Source organism: Amblyomma maculatum, chromosome 5 (genome assembly GCF_055883805.1).
Source record: "Amblyomma maculatum isolate TAMU_Amacu chromosome 5, ASM5588380v1, whole genome shotgun sequence".
Lineage (NCBI taxonomy): Eukaryota > Metazoa > Arthropoda > Arachnida > Ixodida > Ixodidae > Amblyomma > Amblyomma maculatum.
Window position 1 is genome coordinate 129,110,031 of NC_139348.1, and position 20,621 is coordinate 129,130,651.

At 43.1% G+C, this 20,621-nt stretch overlaps 1 protein-coding gene across 4 annotated transcripts in view; it reads right to left on the minus strand.

The window, feature by feature from the left end:
• LOC146189526 (uncharacterized) overlaps positions 1–20,621 on the minus strand; it is a 62,827-nt gene that overhangs the window by 31,570 nt on the left and 10,636 nt on the right. For 3 of the 4 annotated variants that reach the window (XM_084603284.1, XM_084603283.1, XM_084603282.1), the window contains exons 3-6: positions 14,530–14,605; positions 13,633–13,803; positions 9,245–9,324; positions 1,797–1,954 (exon numbers count right to left, since the gene is read on the minus strand). In XM_084603284.1, the coding sequence (XP_084459410.1) occupies positions 1,797–1,954; positions 9,245–9,324; positions 13,633–13,803; positions 14,530–14,581 (461 nt within the window). In that variant the 5' untranslated portion in view covers positions 14,582–14,605. Of the gene's footprint in view, positions 1–1,796; positions 1,955–9,244; positions 9,325–10,432; positions 10,632–13,632; positions 13,804–14,529; positions 14,606–20,621 lie in introns of all 4 variants that reach the window. The other variant, XM_084603285.1, reaches the window with a different exon arrangement.

Below are 20,621 nucleotides of genomic sequence, written 5' to 3' on the forward strand. Positions count from 1 at the left end.
CACATTGTAATGTTCAGTGCCGCGTGTTACTGAAGAGCTCATTTTTTAATTGACGTCGCAACCTACCTGCAACGCATCGAATATTCATGCGATTATCTCGCCTACGGGTTAAGCAGCTACTCTAGACTGATTACCAACCCTTCAGTCTGTACCGACTACGCTATGGATAAAGACGGGTGATCAAGAGTGTGTAATTACTGCGATTCACCACCGCGCAGTGATTGTCAAGCAGTTATTCTGATACCTTTACCAACCCGAATTCCTTCGCAGCTCCGCAAAAAAGAATTGCGCCACCATTCGCCAAGCCACGACTCGACCTCGGCACCAAGGATCACACAGAAATCTGATGTGCTTCGAGCCTTAAGCCTTAATACGCGCGCTAAAGACCTCGACATTCTTCTATTAGGGGTTTTTTATATCTACTTAAATTCCTTTATGTTTTTAATCACCTACATGGCAATATTTATAGGGGCCTAATGCCACAAAACTGGTAATCTATTTCTTTCTGCCCCCATCATCAGCAAGCAGACTATAACATTGTTCAGCCTGTGAAACAATTTAGATATATCTCGCTTGTGCAAAGTGATGCCTCCTTACTACTCATAGTTCTAGAAGACTGTGGAATGTTCATTTATACTCCCAAGCATTTGATGCAATATATAAATTGAGCGTGGCTCAGATGTCCTCTAAGTTTGCTTCAAGAACCAGGAACCAAAGTTTGTTTTTTGTTGCACCTTCTATCTTCTATCGCACAAGTTAGCCCATTGAATAGTAAGTTTAACGTCTGCCTCAGCCATCTCACCTATTATCTTCAGACTAGTAGCAATTATGTGATCACAATAGACTGCTTTTTGTTCTAGGGATGGCGGGCTGAAAAAAGCCCTACGATGATTGATATTTCAACGTGTCTAACAGACTGCCTCCAAAGTAGGAGGTAGCCCGCCATGGATTTGCAGGTATTGCAGGGATCAAGGCTTCAATTCAAACACTATTAGGCATCAATAAATAAATATCATTTTAAAAAGTTAACTCTGCATCTAGGCATTTTCCTTAAGACGTCTCACGAGGCCACGAAGCCTGCACATTTGCGAGAACACGTATTGTTTCCACTGGTGAAACCTCAGCCCATTTAGTTGACTCCTAGCGCTCATGGAAACGCCAGCAATATTGTCAATGTTTATGTCAGCCTTAAATGTCAACGACCCAAACGGTATGTAGATTCGTCGTGCTTGAACATCTCTGCGACCAGTTCATGTTTAAGTGAACTGTAGCATGAATAGGCACCAATTGGTGTAAATGAATCGAAGGGCGAGGCTTTATATGAAGCTCTCAATTAAGTCATCGAGCTTGCTTAAAAGGGCTGAATATTCGTGAAAGTATGAGATTTTTTCGGCAATTAAGTATACCAGTACGACCTGACTAATGCGAGTGTGCCTGCCGAATAAGCATATTGAAATTTTTAAAATCATTCATGGCTGTCCTTGGATAATTTATGTTTAAAACGCAAATTTCTCTTATGACATAAAACATGCAAATGAAAAAAGTTTAAATAGGAAATTTTATGTTTCAAGTAAATGGCTATTCCACAAAGGAAGCACATGTTATTCTGCATTTCCTGCGAAACGTAATATTATATGCCATCCACACGTCTCAACAATTCATCAACGATGACTGCTTTTAGAAATAATATTAGGGCGAAAATACTGAAGAAAAATTGTTGCAGGAAATGTTTTGCTGACACGAATAGTCACAATTTTTAGTGGTTAGTGTAAATCAGAGGTAAATTATTTACTTACGCAGCGACAATTCGAGGGCGATAGTAACACTCTACCGTGCGGATTGCATCTTCTATCCCTTTCACTTCCATCTTGGATTTTATGCACTCGCACTTCATATCAATCCATGCCTCCATAGAAATTATTAGCAAATGAAGGCTATCAAAACTCTGAATCACCTGCAAAATTTGATGAATAACATTTTGAAAACAACGCTAATATAAAGTGCTTTATCTGCACTATCGGTGATATTTCACTTTATCGGTTAAATATCGGCACACTGTTTCAGTTCCCAAGCAGGTTCTAGTATCGAGCTCAAGTTCCTTCTTACATATAACAAATCTGTGATAGTTCAGAGGCTCTCTCAAAAAGAGGCAACATTACTCTGACTAGACTAGAACTTCAGATTAATATTTTGTTTTAAGAAAGCGTTAAAGATTTATGAACAGCTCTGCATTATAATGGCACATTGTGTCTGTGGTGATCAATGTAGAGGTGTCTATATTACTACAGCCACCGTCCTTGTCTCTGTGCGTGTTTTAGGATCCCAGCTGATACTTTAGACCTTCATATGCTTTTTCTATGCGTGTTTTATATCATACATTACCCTGTTTAACCGTAATTTTCTAAAATATGCAAATGTATAAATAACATAGTAATGTCATATATATAGTAATATGCATTTCATCCGAATCCATTCAAATATATATAAGAAAATAGAATTTTAAGTTAAAAGGCCACTTCAGCGACGAATTGCGGGTGACAGCGCATCACATAGCGTCAAGAGATTCTATCTAGGAGCCTCGAAATTGAAATATAATTGTTAACATTTCACCCAAGGCTGTTAGGTTCACAATTTTTGAGAGCCTTATAGAAAGCCGCAATTAATATCATATCATATTGTTTACAATTTACAAAATGCCGTTTTTTCTGCAGCATATACCGCTACACATTTTCGGTCGCCATCCATACGAAAGCAAAGTCCACAAGCAGCATGAAGCACTAGTCATGACAGAGTGCACTATATATTCAAAGGGCGGCGCAAACATGTCATAGCTTCTTGGTTCAGCTCCTGAATGAGTCTGGCGTGTGGGCATGCATGTTACAGGGGTGCAGCTCGAAGACGCCCGCTGCTAGGCAGGACTAGCGCTGCCCTCAGCGGCTCGATTTCGTTCTCGCCCAGTTCGTGCCGGAAAATTCAAGGCGCTGCGGTGCCGAAGAGAGTCGCCGTTTTTTACACGAAAGCGCGTACAGAGGTTGCTTACGGTGGACTGTAGGCCTCTTAAGCATAATTCGCCAAGAAGCTGAGAGTAAAAAGGTAGCTGTTCAGAGTTAGTTAACAATCCTACTACTTTTCATGTCTTGGTAGTATTGTCATGTGCTGTACACCGAACATCTCGAGAACCCTTTTTAAATAGAGACCCCGTTTAAGCCGGAGGCTGTTCCGTGCATTGGGCGCAGCTGAATGTGATCGCAGTAATGATGCCACCATAGCCAAACTTGACGTAGTAAACGCACGTCACGTCATCATAACCTCACATCCGGTCATGACGTCACACTTCACAGTAACATCATCATTGCTCAACCTGGCTACCGTGCGGGAGAAGCTGGTGACCATGTGGACATGTGGCGCACCCACCACCGAGTCAGCCAATACAAACAAAAAGAGAAATAAGGACCACTGTCGTTTTCCCTCTCAAAGATAAGGGCCTCACCTGGTAAGGCAATCGCAGGATTCTTCGATATACGCGTAATATTGGAGAAGGTTATCACACAGCCATGCACCACTTGCTCCACCCGACCACTATTCTGTACCTATCGGGAGCCTTTTTCAATCGAAGCAAAGAACTTTAGTACGAAACTAGGGTCTCAGTATTTTTGAACGCGCAGCACCTTGACGTTGCACAAGGAGTAAAACTACAGTTTGCTGCCACCACCCGTCCTCGATGAGAATCGCGTGAATCTTCAATGCGTGCCAGCTTCTGTGAACACTACCAGGCATGTGCTATAGATCCACCGCCTCTGGTTTGCTTCCCTCGGCCATATTTCATGCTTCTTCTACCGACGTCGGGCTTCTCAATACTATCAACCTTCACACTGCGCTCTACTTAGCAGGGTTCCCCTACTATAATGACCGTGAGCACATCACCTACATAGTTCATCTCCAGCATTGGATCGGTGTATGGATTCTCTCCCGTGCTTCGCACACGTCGGTCTCCGTCACCACGTTACAGTTCATGTCAAATCTCCGAAAAACCAACCAGCGCCACCGACACAGGTGAGGCCGCTGTACGTCCGTTCTGTCCTAATATTCCCCTTTCTATCTCAATGCTTAATAAAAAGTTTGTTTTACCGTTAATGGCGTGCAAATTCATTAGCTATCGTTAACACTGGCGCGAATTTTTTAAAAGCAAGTAGAGCTTGAAGAAATAGAAGGTTATGTTGACACCGATGAAACCTTAAAGTTTTATGGCTAGCCGTTGCGACAACTGGGAGTGTTTTAACTGGAAGATAAATTGGTCGGCGCCATTTTTCAAGCGGAATTCATATCCTTACGCCCACCCATGAAATTGCTTTAGAACGGCGCTTTTCGAAGCAATGTGGGCAGCAATCGTGTCTGTTTGACGCCACAACAGGGTTTTGTGTTTTTCAGGATACTCACGTCCCTATTCAGGCTGTTGCGTGTCATCTGTTCGCTGCCCTTACTTGTATTTTACACGTTCCAAAAATTAAGTACTCGATTACATTTACAATTGCTCCAACTGAAATCTTACGGAGTAGCATGGTCGATTAAGTCGAATTACAGAGCGAAAAAACTAACAGAGGGTTAGAGAAGAGTAATCAAATACTATCGCATTACTTTCATTAGAATTCTATGGCCTAAGACAACATCATTCCTACTGCAATGTACTAATGCGGCTAGTTTTAAATTTCCCCTAGAAGTGGTTTCCAGAAGCTGTCGTCGCTGATTTTGCAACGTTTCGTTGCGGAGTGATCAGCCACTACACAGAACGCTCGGTCAACATAAACGCTAACGTAGTCTTATACCTTGATTTCGCTTTAATCAGGAATTTTATGATCAATGTAGGAACGATATCTGTTATTGGGAGTCATAAAAAGGGAAGAGGCTATCTTTAAGCAAATAATCAAAATGACACTTTTTAGAAGTCCTGGTAAGGACTGTGCCGTGGCATTAGGTGCCCAGTCCCTAAAATCATATGCAGCTGATTTTGTTCGCACAGTTGGCTATTGTATTAAGAACAAAATGTAGCACACGGTGCGCTCGGCGAGTACGACGATCTTTGCTGATTTTTCTGGATTAAAATGGACTTCAGAGAATATTGGCGACATGGGCATTTCGGTTCCTCTCACCGCTTGCGGCTAAGGTAACAAAAAAAAAAGAAAATAGACCAAGACACATAACTTGTGTACTATAACTGTAGTGGTGATATCCACTAAACTGATATCAATAGAGGCCGGTAATATCCACAATCTACAGATATTACCGGCGCTATTTATTTTTGCAAATCAAATCGAATGATTCCCGCCACAAAGAGCAATCTCTTGTTAAACTTTGGTGGTGCACAACTTTGAATCTAGGAACCACCATGGCAATGGCAGGCTTGGTTACAAAAAATTTAGGGAAGTCAGAGTTCCATACTCAGTTTGTCGGCGGAGTATGCTTCCCCGACGAAGGGAAAAATATTTTGGGCATCCGCCTAAGCAATGCCGCTGCAAAAGAATGACTCGCCTAGAAGTTTCTCACTCGAACACAACAGTTTTGCAATTTCGCATTCCCTTTTATTGCAATAGCAATAGTGCGCCAGGTTTCGGGCCGTCGCGCCGTACCGGGAAGGGCCACGTTTGACCTTGAACAGCAGCGAAGAAGAAGAAGAAAAAGAACGCTCGGTCACGGGCAGCCAACGTTCTTAGATATAGATAGTTGTAAAACATATCGTTTGCGTGCCACGCTGCGATATGGGCCCAAACAATGACCCGTTCGGCTGAAGTTGATCGCAAAGCGACTGCAGCGCCCCTGTACCCCGCTGCGGCAGATCGGTGAGGCCATCGAGCTAATACAAAGACGAAAAGTTTAAAATACTATTAACCATCTTCTTTCAGCAATGTAATAGACAATAAAAATTGGGTTTGCGTTTTTAAACACATTTTTGCACGCATATGTACGGCCTCACCCATCTACCGCAGCGGGCGAGACGTCCGCTGCGGTCAATTTGCGATCAGCTAATGACAGAATGGCGATCGTTTTGGCCCTATTCGCGCCGCTCAGTTTTCCAACTGTCTGTATCTAAGAACGTTCCCGGCAGCTAATGTTTTCGCTCCACATACGGTTCAGCAGTATAGAACACTTCTCATTCATATGTGGGCTGGTAGCTTACGCTCTCGCGTCATACTCTTAAAGAATGAGCTTAAGTGTCCCCAATAATGTAGCACCTTACACTGATATGGCCTAATAGGGGATTACTGTAGCAGGCAAAAGAAGTTTCCGCCCATGTTATCGCAATTCAACTACTGTTAACCACAGTTAAACCACAACTAACCACAACAAAAGAGACGCCTGCTTCTGGGAAAGAGAGCCATGGCTAGCCTTGACCGCCTAGTAAAGAGCAGAGACATTACATTACCAACCAAGATCCGTATAACTCGTGCTATATTCTTTCCAATTCTGATGCATGGATGCGGGAGTTTGACTGTGAAAAAGGCTGACCGCCGAAGAATTGACGCGTTTGAATTGTGGTGCTGGCGGAGACTCTTGAGAGTTCCTTGGACGGCCAGAAGATCAAATCAGTCTATATTGTCGACCATAAACCCTGACTGCTCATTGGAGGGTAAAATTCTAAAGTTAAAGCTCTGCTACTTTGGTCATCTGATGAGAAGAGAGGAGTCACTGGAGAAATGTTTGATGTTGGGAAAGGTTGAGGGTCACCGGAGAAGGGGTCGGTGACCCATCTAACCCGTGGAATTGCGTTAGTGCCATGTTTTGTTCGGTGTGAGCATGGCACGGCGCTTGCCGCTGCTTTGAACACTTCCCCAGAGCCCATTGTGCTCACTAAAGGGACATGTTTTCCTTGTGCCCTCACCGTCCGTACCGCCCCCTCTTCCTCACCAGCAGCTTCTTCCGATGCCTCTCTCTGTGTTCTCTTTGGCACCATCAATCCTGACCTTCCTGTGGCTCACCGCCACGCTTTGCAGGAATTACTTCGAAAACACCAAGCCTGCTTTGACCTCACTTCTCCGACCTTGGGCCGAACATCTCCTACACAACCCCGCATCATACAGAAGGTACTTCTACTGTCAGCCGCCACCCTTACCGTGCTTCCTTATCAAAACGTAAAATAATAGAAGATATTGTCAATATATGCTCCGACGAGACATTATTTTGCCCTCAGCTAGACCCTGGTCATCTCCGGTCGCCTTGGTAAAAAAAAAAGCGATGGGTCCGTGCGTTTTTGTGTTGATTACCGCGCGCTTAACAAAGTAACTCGCAAAGATGTTCACCCTACGCCACAAATTAACAAATTCCTCGACTGTCTTCAGGGCGCCGAATATTTCTCACTGAATTTGCGTTCCGGTTGCTGGCAGATTCCTATCCACGAAGCCGACAAAAAAAAAACCGCATTCGCTACTACCGATTCGCTTTAAGAATTCAATGTCATGCCTTTTGTACTTTGTAATGCCGCCGCTACGTTCGAGCGAATGATTGACGCTGTTCTTAGAGGACTTAAATGGAAAACATGCTTGTGCTACCGGGACGACATAGTTATCTTCTCTGCGACTTTTTCTGAACATTTATGCCTCCGTGATCAAGTAATAATGTGCCTGGCATCCGCCGGTCTCCAGCTGAACACAAAGTGTAATTTCGCCAAGAAAGAAATCAAGATCCCCGGCCACCTCGTCAGCCGGTATGGCATTCGACCCGACCCTGACAAGCTTTCTGCAGTTTTGAACTTTGCACACCTTCAGCGGGCTTAAGGTCTACGAGTTTTCTGGGCTTATCTTCATACCTTTGCCGTTTCATTCGCAATTTCGCTACCAGTGCTGCGCCACTACACCCCCTTCTTATCGACAGCACTACTTTCAATTGGTCCAAAGAATGCGAAACAGCTTTTCAAACTATGAAAAATGCCTTTACTTCGTACCCTGTTCTCGCTCACTTCGACGACACTGCTGCCTCCATTCTCCACGCCGATGCCAGCAGCCTCGGTATCGGCTTACAATATATCATCATCATCATCTGCCTGACTATACCCACTGCAGGGCGAAGGCCTCCCCCATAATGGTCCAATCAACCCGGTTCTGCGCTAGCTGCATCCACATGACCCCTGTAAATTTCTCATGATTAGTCCCATGATTCCCATGAATCCCATGATTAGTCCTTACAATATATATATGCATACAATACCTTACAATATATATATATATATATATATATATATATATATATATATATATGCATAGATTATATCGCTCCAAATTTTTCTTGTAGGGCCCGCTGCAACATTGTGGATTGCTTTCGGAAGTAGTTCTTTACCCCTCTATATAGATGTCCCCTACCAGTACATCTCAATTTACGTATCTATCTGAGCTGATAATGCAGTTGCAAGAGCTTCTTAGAGATGAATAATTTCCAGAACTATTTAACGCTAACCATGCTATCCGCTTATGAGCGATAACGTGTCAACATTGAGGAAATGCGTTACCTCGTAATTGTAGACCAGGTTAAGAAAAGTTGAACACAATGCTCTCGATAAGCATAGTATAAATATCTCTTCATGGAAGCAAATAAAAGTGTTTGGTTCTTACATGGCAATGGCGAACATTGAAGTTGTGGGGAAAATGCGGCAGTTTACAATTCACAGAAAGTCCGCCTACAATTTATTTCGAATGGAAAAACTGTACTGAGGTAAAAAGTAGACAGGTTTCTGTTGCATAGAAAAAGTAACTAGTGATGGGTTAATTAGGAAAAATAAAGCAATAACAGGCTTTGATGTTTACCATAATATAGCAAGATAATGATGCCAAGAGTTGTCAAACCTGCCTTACTGTGGCCATAGTGCAGGATTGTTTCGTCGGACGGAAAAAGTTAAAGATAAAAATTATGGCAGAGAGAGCGGGGTAATGTTCTCGTTTTCTATGCAAAAGATTCATGTTTATTTGATGTGGTTGGATGTTTTCTGGAAGTTTTTACAAAATTCTCCTTGCTTTAAAATGAGCTTATAGACATTCTGCCTTAAAATAATCACAAGAGATTACTCTAGCGCATGACAGGTGACAGATGATGATGACACGCTGACAGTTGATGGCAGATTATGATAGCCGACATCCTAACCTATTAATAAACAGCATATATAGAGGCAATTTGGTCTTGTCACTGAAAAATAAAATCTGTTAGCATGTCGCGCTACTAAATTTGTTCGGATGATGTATAAAGCCTCTTTCATTCAACCTACCGTCAAGGCGCTGTTGAACAACTTTGTATTTCTCTCATTTTGCTCTCGAGTTTTCTTCTCAATCTTCTCAAGAGGGGTCACTGAAAAATAGAATTTTACTCATCTGCAGGGAAAAACCCAACAAACGTGGGAACTTATGTATTTCTGCTCTTCGGGAATTATTTTTTCAATATGTGATAGTTTGTGAGTGCGCTGCATCCTGTGCACAAGCTCACAGAAGTTCATATCCTTGTAGCGTTCTCATTTTGGTGAAAGCTGTAGCGCAAAATGGCAAGAGAGTGAAAGATACACAGGACAGAACGCTAACGTGGCAGGCAGTTTTAGTTGGTGCACGGAAGCGTATGTACAGTAGAAAGTGCACCAAACTGGACGAAAAGGAAAAGCTGATCGCATGTCCATACCATATGACCATCGCAAAACGTGATTTACTTTTCTGAAACATTTACTGTTGAATTACCGAATCTGGCCGATGATTTATCGGTGAATCTGCCAGAAAAGCAGATTGCCTTCCACGATAGTCATGCGATGATAATACATAGTCTCTTCTTTCTCCTCCTTTTTGGGGCGCTTCTCTATATATGCTTCCGTGCTCCAAATAAAATTCACTTGAACGCTAGCGCTGTGTGCTGTAAATCTGTGTCTCTCCTATCTTTTTTGCTTTTCAAGCTTCGCCAAAATGAGAAAACTTTACCAACTAATCCAAGGGTTAGCCTTACTGAGCTGGTAAGTCTCGTTTATTATTGCCGTTGTTTAGTACTAGGTCCGTTGCAAGCAAGGCATTCGGCTACTGGACCGCTCTTAAATCTGGTGGGGTGAAGGGAAAACGTGGTTGATTGTCTATAGCAGTAATCGAAGCTTGTTTTCGTAGGCCACCTTTTTGGTACACAGAAGGTCCAGCTTTGCTTATTTGGTCCCCCTTTCGGAAACTAGAGCTCTACTATTGCTTTCCTAATTTTCCATCCGAGGCTATTTACAAGACAAGGCGAATACAGTCAGCGCACTATTTGGTATTAGCTATAAGGACAGTAGGACAACCTGTGCAAATAGAGGCCACCCCTGTCTTAGCCTTATGAACTTCTCTTGGTATTACTGTGTTTTCCCATCCTTCGATTAGCTCGTGAAGCAGTACTCTCTAAAAGAGGCCAATACTTGTCACGAATTATTGCTTTGAAACGTCTGTTAACTCACCATTTTGAGCAACTTTTCTACGCACAAAGCCATCCATTATTTAAAAAAAGGCAGTGCCGTTTTATAATTTCCTGCTTCATTACACCCTAATGTTTAAATAGGGTCTCGTGATTTCTTCTATGTCATTTGCGCTTCGAAACAGCACAAAGTTAACGATATTGCCATTCAGCATGTCTGAAAACAATATCTGGACAGGACTCTGTAATGAAGCAAATAGCATCGTCCTTGTCGCACATTCAAGACGTTGTTACTGCTTATCACAAAGGCTGAAACAGACTCTGAATGTGAGAAACAATTAAGTCAATTTCACGTTCCATTGTGGCCAACAAAGCACCCTTTCATGCCATTTCTGAGACTAGTGAAATAAAGTTTAATATTTGTTCATTGCTTTAGTGTTCTAATGTTAAATTGCTATAATGGACGCATCATCGCGTAGATGACGGTGTTAGGGCATTCGTTGCATTTGTAAGCATCGTTTAATACATATCCGCTCATTTTTCTGCTTAATAAATGAATGTGATCTGGTTCAGTGAGTTTATTAGGCCTTAATATGGGCCAGCAAATTTTTTTCTTTTCTACGTTTTTTGCATATAAGAACAAAACGATATTCGCCTTCGCCTATTTCAGTCACCTTTGTAAGCACAATATTCAGATGTAATCACCTGGTGCAGCTAACCACCGCAGTAAAGGACTACTTAATATTGCAGAATTACGCTGGTTGCAGGCGTCGAAGGTTTAAGCAAGAGTAGTGTTTTCTGAAAATGCAGCATCACTCTCAACAACATAGTAGCTAAAGAAATTAGGTTGACATGCCTTAACTAGTGAGGCTGCATCTAGAAACAGTACGTGACACACACACCGCACTTTACTTTGCCCTAACCGGCGGCGATTCGTGTCAAATCGTATACAGCCGGTCAGCACCTAAAAATATTGGTCTTGCTAAGATTTCGGGTTCTGTGTCCTGACATCAGCACCACTATATGTAATGGCAACTCGTATTTCGATGTCAGCGCTAGCATGTTAGAGGGGTCCCCGAACAACTCAATACACTATATACACTACAGGCTAATACGCGGAAGCATCAATTCATCATCAGCCAGACTATACCCACTGCAGGGCGAAAACTTTTCCCGTAGTGCTCCAATTTACCTGGTGCTGTGCTAGCGGTGTCAACTTCACCCCTGTGAACGACTTAACCAGCACAGTCCACATAACGTTCGGCCGCTCCCTGCCACGGTTTCCTTCATTTGCAATCCAAGTTGTTACCCTAAGCGACCATCGATTATGCTCTATTCGTATAAATGCACTGCCCATGCCCATTCCCCCTCTTGATTCCACTAGAATGTCATTAGCTCCAGTTACATCTCTGACCCACTCTGCAAGCTTCATTTCTCTTAACGTAACGCATACCGTTTTTCGTTGAATAGCTATCCTCGTTATCCACAACTTAATTAGAACCCTTTCATTAGCCTTCATATTTCAGCCCCATAGGTCAGTACAGGTAAGATGCAACTGTTATATATTTTCCTCCCTCTTGGGCGATACCGGCAAGCTGCTAGCCATATTCTCTGAGTAGTTGACAAATGCGCTTCATCCTAATTTTATTCTCCTAGTCCTTTCCACTTCATGGTCTATATTGTCGGTTGCTACTTGTCCTAAGTAGGCATACTCGCCTGCCACTTCCAATGCTTCGGTAAATATTGAAAACTACCGTTCCTTCCCGAGGCTGCTGAACAGTACCTTAGCCTTCTGCAGATTGTTCTAGGCCTACTTTTCCGATCTTCATGTCTAAGAAATTATTCAGTCTTTGTAATTAACCACCTGATTTACATATCAAGGCAATGGCATCAAGAAATCAAATATTATTGAGGCATTGGCCATTTTTCCTTATGTCCTAAAAGCAACCTTATTTCTTTATGCAGAACTATCGTTGCTGTGCAGCCACTATAGATGTCTTCCTGTACTTTCGCATGCGGCTTATCTGCACTTTTATTTTGCACTGCCGACAAGATAGTGAGATTTCGACTTAGGCACGATATTTTTCGCAATCAAATAATGCTGTGTTTAGAGGCCTGTTATATAGTGAACATTTTTCTATCACCTAGTAGAGAGTACGATATAATATATAGCAGAGTATCGTTTTCAAATACCTACTTGATACTTCAGTTCATTTAAGTCGAAGGTTTCCGTAATTCTATTAACAATTACCTTAGTAAGTAACTTTTAGGTAGCTGATAAGCTGAGTAGTCACAACGTTTTCAAGTCCTTTGCATCTCCTTCCTTATGAATTAAAGTAATGTTTGGGTTCTTCCATGATTTCGGTACCAATTATTTCGCGAAGCAATGCTTAGAGAGGTTAGCCAGGTTCTCTAGCACGATATTCCCCCTTCTTTCAACAAATCTATCTTTACTTCATCCTCCCAAACTGATTTACCTCTATGTTTGCTTTCAAGGCTTTCTTAACCTCGTCCTTCGTTACTGGGGGAACTTGTGATTGCTGTTAACTGCTGCCAATCTCATTTTTATGGCTACATTGGCAGGTATCGAGTTCTATACAGGTGGTATAGAACTCCTCGACTACTTTTAAAGTCTTCTCCATATTAGTAACGATGTGGGCCGCCTGCCTTGTCCCTAAATATTTACATCTGAATTGTGCCCATATTCAATTTCCTCTTCACGCTTTAAGGGTCGCACTGTGCTTGAAGACATGCTCGCGTTTCTTTCTGCTATATTTCCTTATGTTTGACACTTTGCAACTATTCAGTGGTTTTGCTAGGGCTGAGAGTTTGATGGTGCTCCTTGGGTTAGAGGCATTCTTGCTTTGGTGTTCTCCTAATCAAATATTTTATCTCCCTGCACTAGATAATACATGGTATCCTCTCTAAATGTCCTACTACTGCTTTCTATCGCTCAGTCAGTGATGATATTCCTGTATATATCGTTCAATAACTGCCTTCTAGTTTAATATATTATGGGTTTAGCGATCACTGGGACTCGCTGCGAAATAGGTGAAAAGTTGTTTCTAATGTCCCAGTTAGGATAGTGACAACCTAATAAACCATGTTGGGCTGGCACATTCCAAAAAAGAAATTAAGCTTTAGGATGATGTTATCCTAAGTTCAACTTAACATGGCAAAGTATAATATTTTACGTCCTTGCTTGTATGTACTGCATCGGAAAGAAACGAAAAGAGTACTTACAGCAATCATCTCTCGCCACGCATTGGCCTTGTTTACTCCTGTACTTGGTCAAGATACATCTACAATGTAGCGTGTACGGGCTACATGATGCTGGCTGCATATCGGAGCATACATTTTCCCGAAATACTCCATTTGGTTGGCATCGAAAAACTTCCTCATTTCGTTTGCAACCTAAAAAATGCCGGCAATGAAAACATTATATCGTTCGAAGCTGTAAAATGTCAAAGCAATTCTTCATTTAAATTTCTTGTTTGCTTTAGTCTTTGGTATGGGCAGAAATAAATATTTTTGTAAATGCATTTTTTCTTTAGTGATAATGAAATTTACTTATTCGCGTTCGGAATCCATTGTTTTAAATTTAGTACTGTGCGTAGTTGGTGATAATATCTGTTGGGCCCTAATAGCACGCATAACGCTATCACGAACAAAAAGAGACCGCTTGTCATGTTTTGAACCGTGGCACTATATATAGAGGTGCTACCATAGAAGGCGGGTCTGGTGTTAGACACTGCAATATGCTATATTGACATCTCGAGTGGAATGTAAGTGGCGCAATTATTAAGAGCACCATGGATCAGAACTGGGTCAAAAAGCATGGTACTTTGACCGAATATAATACTTGTAAAGAACAACGAATCCCTACTAATACGTCGGCTCTGCTAAAATATTGTTGCGCAACTGCTTATTTGCCTGTGTCCCATTATACAGACCTGTTTTTGCAGGCGACAACACTACGTTGTATTGAGATGCGTCAGTCAAATTTGTGGGCAAGTCAAATACCGAGCGCTCAGGTTAAGAATGGATCCGAGGAAGTTAAACCTTTTTTTAATACAGGATTCTTTTTGCCGTACGACTTACCAGTAATGAGTTTTGAATTAAAAAAAAGTACAGACTTACAATGTACGGAAGTTGTTACCCAAGAGAGCATAATCAACGCTGCTCGAAGCATTCAGGGGCTTTTAAAGTTCTTAATCTAAAAAAAAAGATCAGTTGAGCAATGTAAAAGGCAAGTGTTTTGCAAATTACAATAGTCACAAGATTATGTTCGCTTCTTCTGCAAATCTAAAGAAAACTTGCAAGATTAGAGAACTGAAAAAGCGGTAAGTTAGCCTTTTGTTTTCTTTGGGAGTTTATGATTGAGAATCAAAGCAGGCAGTACAGGGCAAAATGTACAATGGCTCATATACAATGGTATCTGCCCCTCATTTAGGACATAATTATCACGATAAGCTCTGTTTCTAATATATGGTATTTTTATCCAGGTTTGTTTGTCTAGTCACATGCATGACCAGCGTGGACCGACCTTTAAGGAAAAGAATTTGTTGCCACAGCACACATCAAATTATAAGTTTATGAATACACTTTTTGATAAAGAAAAGTTTTAAGTACTGGTTAGACGTGATTATTGCTTCTTTGAAATATATTCACACATTCAAATAATATTTGCAAAGATACATAAAATCTTTAAAGCACTCACAGTAGGAGGTAAACGTAGTTCGTAATTTGCATGAGTACTTTATGGTTGTGTTTAGGCTCCTCTTTAGGCGGGGTGATGAAGTATTTCCTTGAACGATTTTATGAGCGGGATCGTATGCATACATACGTTCATCTGTAGTTCTAGATTCAAATGTAGACATCATATGTGCGATAACTTTGTAAAATATGGAATTGCAGCTAGCCGTTTGGCATCAATAGGCAAACAAGTTTTTCTAGTGATGAGACGAGCACCTCTTTGCTCATAAGGCTTACTGACTGGTCAATCATTGTGGCATTCGGATCCTATCGACTGTGACGTTGCCCGCAACGCAAGCTTCAACTTTGATTGTTACAGTCGACTGCGCTACTGAATAAGATTCCCTAAATTCATATCTAACTCTGCGTTGTGCGGAAAAATTCCCATAGCTCACCTCCACAGCCGGCCGTGCCTTCTAACCCTTCTACCGGTACGAAAATTCTTACGGTCGTCTCTGCCTGTGCACGGTGTGAGTTCGCTCATTGTTGTTTTCCGCGCTCCCAGTTTCCTTTAATCGCCGGATACTTTTTAGAATGCTGAGATGGTGTTAACCCAGATGCTTGTATTGAAATTTGCTTTCAGTGTCAGTACTTTGCTTCACGCATGCTACGCATATGATGCTATGTATCTCGCCATTTGCGATGGTAACATTGCAGCAATAAATGCGCCGGTCTGACAAGAACCTATCTTTGTAGAAGTTCTGAGCAAACATATAAAAGCATGACTATCGGTAGGCGGTAGCTGGTAGACTGCATGGCCAGGTACTGATTAGCGAGTTGGTTATGTGAATTCGGAAGCCCATGTAGCATGGCAAAGGGAAATTTTGGATTTCCTTCCAATTGCAAGTTGAAATAGAAATCCAAGCTTTTATTACACTTGTCTAATCAGTAAGACGAACTATTGCTGGCCACGCTGGCACGTCTACATGGCTCCTCTATGACTGCTTTTCTAGTAATTGTGTTCAGGCAGAGACTTGGACAAATTGATACAGCGCGCTGTGTAGTCGTGTTATCGTTCGTTCTGTGTCCTGGAAAGTTATACATCCTTAAGGACTTAGAGAAAATAATTTCAGATTGTTTAAAACTCATTTTCGTGGCTAACAACCTAATGGCAATTAGTAATCCTGCGTTAAGAGAAGGAAAATGTGTGAATTTATGTTTGTATAAGTAGAAATTGCATGCATGCCAATGGGGTTGCCCGGCGGGGACGTCCCGCCAGACTACTCGCAGATGGCAGTCAATAAAGTTATCAGGTCATTCCCTAAGTTCAGTCGTTCAGTCGCGTCTGACGCTTCGTGACCCTATGGATCAAATCACGCCACGCTTTAAGGTCTGTCACGATTTTCCTAACATCACAGTGCTGCCTACCCCTTCTCCGGTAACCCTCAACCTTTCCCAACATCAAAGCTTTCTCCAGTGACTCCTTTCTTTTCTTGAGATGACCGAAGTAGCTAAGCTTTAACTTTAGAATTTGACCCTCCAGTGAGCAGTCAGGGTTTATGGTCGACAATATCGACTGATTTGAACTTCTGGCAGTCCAAGGACCTCTCAGAAGTCTCTGCCAGCACCACAATTAATCGCGTCAATTCTTCGGTGGTTAGTCTTCTTCACAGTCCAACCCTCGCATCCATACACCACAACTGGAAAGACCATAGCCCGAGTTATACGGATCTTGGTTGGCAGTCTGATGTCTCTGCTTTTATAGGCGGTTAAGGCTAGCCATGGCACTCTTTTCCAAAATTTCATGGCTGCAGTCACCTTCCGGGGTAATCTTGGATCCCTGAAGCACAAATTAAAAGTCCCGCATTTTCATGTTTCCTTTCTTCCGAAAACTTTAATTAATGATATACTAAACATAATATCCAAAGAGCATCTAGTTGTTTCTACAACCTCGCTGTCGATTGAACAGATGCGCCTCACAGAATTAATAAGACGGGGAACAGCATTAATTCGTCATTTACGTTAAATAGGATTAATTTCGTACACTATTCAATACCACCAAGTAATTTGTTTTATTTTGGTACCTGAATTTGGTTCCTAAGAAGTTTTGGGGGCAATTATCGCTGGCCATTTCTGACAATGCTTCCCTGTTTCATTAAACCTCAAAACCTTTGAGAGGCTCGTGTGAGATGAACCATGCTGCTTATTTCTTGCCTTTGATATTGTCACGACTCAAGCCGCAGGGAGCCGTGAAGGTAAGACCCGAGAGTCAGGTTTGCTGCTAGCTGCGATGACAGTGTCCAGTACCAGTGCGCCTCTTGGGTCAACAACCGCTTAGTCGTCGGCGGCATCAAGCACTGCGGCCACGCGGCGCTAGATACGTGGCATTAATCCCCCCACGAATGGGAAACATCGTCCCGATGTCAAGGGGAAAAGAGCAAAAAATTATGGGTGAGGTGAACTGTACAATATGTGAAGGTCTCACTTGCAACGTCAAGGTTACAAAACACGGAGTTGCCACAGCGCTCAGACACGTGAAAAGACGGCTTTAAGTGCACCATGTGCACAGTTTCAGGTCGCTGACGCCGAACACAGATGGTAACACTTCCATCTGGAACAACTTCGTAGTTAACACTGTTTAGGCGGCGCAGGATTTTATAAGGTCCGAAATACCGGTTTCAGCAGTTTTTCGCACAAGCCTCTGTGGTGCACGGGGTTCCGCACCCACACTTGGTCCCCTGGTTTGAAGTAGACTTCCCTGTGCCGAGGGTTATTGTATCGAGCATCGGTGGCATGCTGCTCCTTGATGTGCAAGCGGGGCAGCTGGCGGGCTTGCTCGGCTTGTTCCGCGAAATGGGACGCATCAGGTTCAACCGCTTCATCCCCGCACGGCAGCATCGCGTCCAACATCATGCGGGCCTCCCTGCCATATACCAGATGGAATGGTGTAAACAGCGTGGTTTCCTGCAGCGCCGTATTATAACCGAATGCGACATATGGCAGGACCTCGTCCCACATTTTATGTTCAACGTCAACGTACTTTGAAAACATGTCCACCAACGTTTTGTTGAGTCGTTTCATTAGGCCGTTTGTTTGTGGGTGATAGGCTGTTGTGCGATGATCGGTATAGCAGAGTTAAGGTACTCCGCAGTAGCCGAGCAGTAAATGCCTTGCCTCGGGCAGTAATAATGGTCGACGGTGCACCGTGTCTAAGCATAACTTCATTCATAAAGAAGTGGGCAATTTCCCCGGCAGTACCTCGGACAAGGGTATTTGTTTCAGCGTAGCGTGTCAGGTAGTCTGTGGCGACTACGATTCACTTATTTCCGTTAGAGGATAAAGGAAATGGGATTAAAAGGTCCATGCCCAGTTGCTCTTATGGTGTGAGGGGTGTTTCAATAGATTGCAACATGCCGGGTGGCTTGAGCGCGGGATTTTTTCGCCGCTGGCATTGTCGACAAGTTTGAACGTACCGTTTAACGCTCGGAGTAAGATGTGGCCAGTAATCGTTCTGCCAGACTCGGTTTAGGGTGCGTGTAAAGCCAAGATGACCGGAAGTTGGCTTGTCGTCTCTATTGCAAAAACCAGTGCTACTGGGTCCCAGCGCCCCAGCGCCATACCTGATTATGGTCCCAGTATGACGCTAGAAACTTGGCGCACTGGAACGCGGCATACTGGGACGCTCAGCACTGGCGGCACTGTTCGCCCGGAGAAAAAAAAAAGTGGGATAAAAATTAAAAAGTAAAAAGTAACGAAACAAGTTAGGTAAATAAAAAACTAAAAAAATTGAGCGCAATAAGCGCGCTTCGAACTCGGTCCCTAGGCACATATCAATCACTAGCTCACCGAGCTAACTACTCAGCCACGTCGGCTTTTTTCCTTTATTGCATGAATTGGTACAAATACATCAGTAAAAGATCGTGGTTGCCCTGCCCCTTGGCTGACAACCATGTCTAATGGACTTTCAATACCACACGTTCGCCCATCAGACTCAAGACCTCCTCCGAAGCGTTTTGCTGCTTCAAAATTTCTTTTCGTTTATACACTTGTTCAACAAAATAATCACATACAGATCGTGCATCGACATCACAGTGTCTACAAGCCATCCTACTCCTCCAAATACTGTGAAGGCCCAATAGCATCTATATGTGCGGCAGATGGTTTTACGGTTTTGTTTCCTACGTGACCAAAAAGATGCATTCCTGAGAACCTTTACGCAAATCACTCAGCCACGTCGTGAAGTTGAAGTTTTCGACACATTTCTCCATTTTATGTCATGACCCGCATTCATAAAGTTGGGACTTCATGTTTCGCAGTCTACAGGTCATTGCTACCGCTCCAACAATTACAACTTCTTGATCAATGGAGCTTGCTGTCTGCTCTCACGACTTGCAAGTAATGTTCTGGGTGCCTATGCGCGCTATTTTTTGCACTGGAATCATTTTAACATGTGGAGCTGGACATCGCTGGCAAATTTACCAACGCCGGCTCTTCGGTGGTGCTCTGCTACCGTGGGCGTAATTTTCGCTGAACACGGAGCTTTAGTACAAACCTTCAAGGAAAACAAGTGTGACCAAGCTTTAATACCGACAAGAACAGCAGCGATGACCCTATAATGCGTGTAACTAAACGTTATTTGTATGTAAACATTTCTGGAAGCCTTGCGATGATCGAGGGCTCGGATGCTTCATACTCATAGTAAGAAGGAGTGCAAAAGCTTGAGAAACACGTCAAATATTATGCATTACAAGCGCTGTATGTTGTTTTTTTCTCTCATGGGCCCATCGCTCGGTAAACTACTCTCTTCCTCGTTTTAGTTTTTCTTTCTGCTGTTTATACTGGGCCGTGGTGCAGGCTACGCTCGCCTGCGATTGAGCCCGCATTGAACATTTCGGCAGTAATCATTGTGTTAGAGTGCCCTTAAGATTAGCTGTGAAGTTGGTTATGCATGTTAGCCCACATTATTCAATTTCAGCTTTAGTTGTGCGTTAATCATCAGTGTGTCATGAGGCGCGGCGGTCGTGGTCTCTCTCGAAACGCTCGAAACGACCTATCGAAACATGGAAACTCTAGATAAAAGATACTGCCCTTGTTTTCTTACAAATTCACAATGACTTCGCAGTAAAAAGCGCTTGCTTGAGACATATTTTTCATAAGCGCCCCGATCGTCGTTTGCGAGTACGCTGTTGCCCTGGTGGCCCCTGAGGGATGCTACTCCGGCTGACGCCGCAGGCAGCACCGGCTATACTGGGGTACTGGGACCAGTGCGGCCCCAGCGCACATGCAGCGCTTCTCCCAGTGCATCGCGGATGCCAGCGACACACCCAGCGTCAAAGGCTAATCCCAGCGTTCTTCCCCATCGCACCATTGCAGCCAGTGTCTTCCCGTTACTGCTCCAGTGAATATCGCAGACCTCCAGCGTGCCCTGCAGATCCAGTGCAAAACCAGCTCCAAAATCGTACTGGTTTCGCACTGGAGACGCTGGTCTTTGCAATAGGGGTGGCAGGCCAGGAGGATTTCGTCCCTTAGATCAGCCG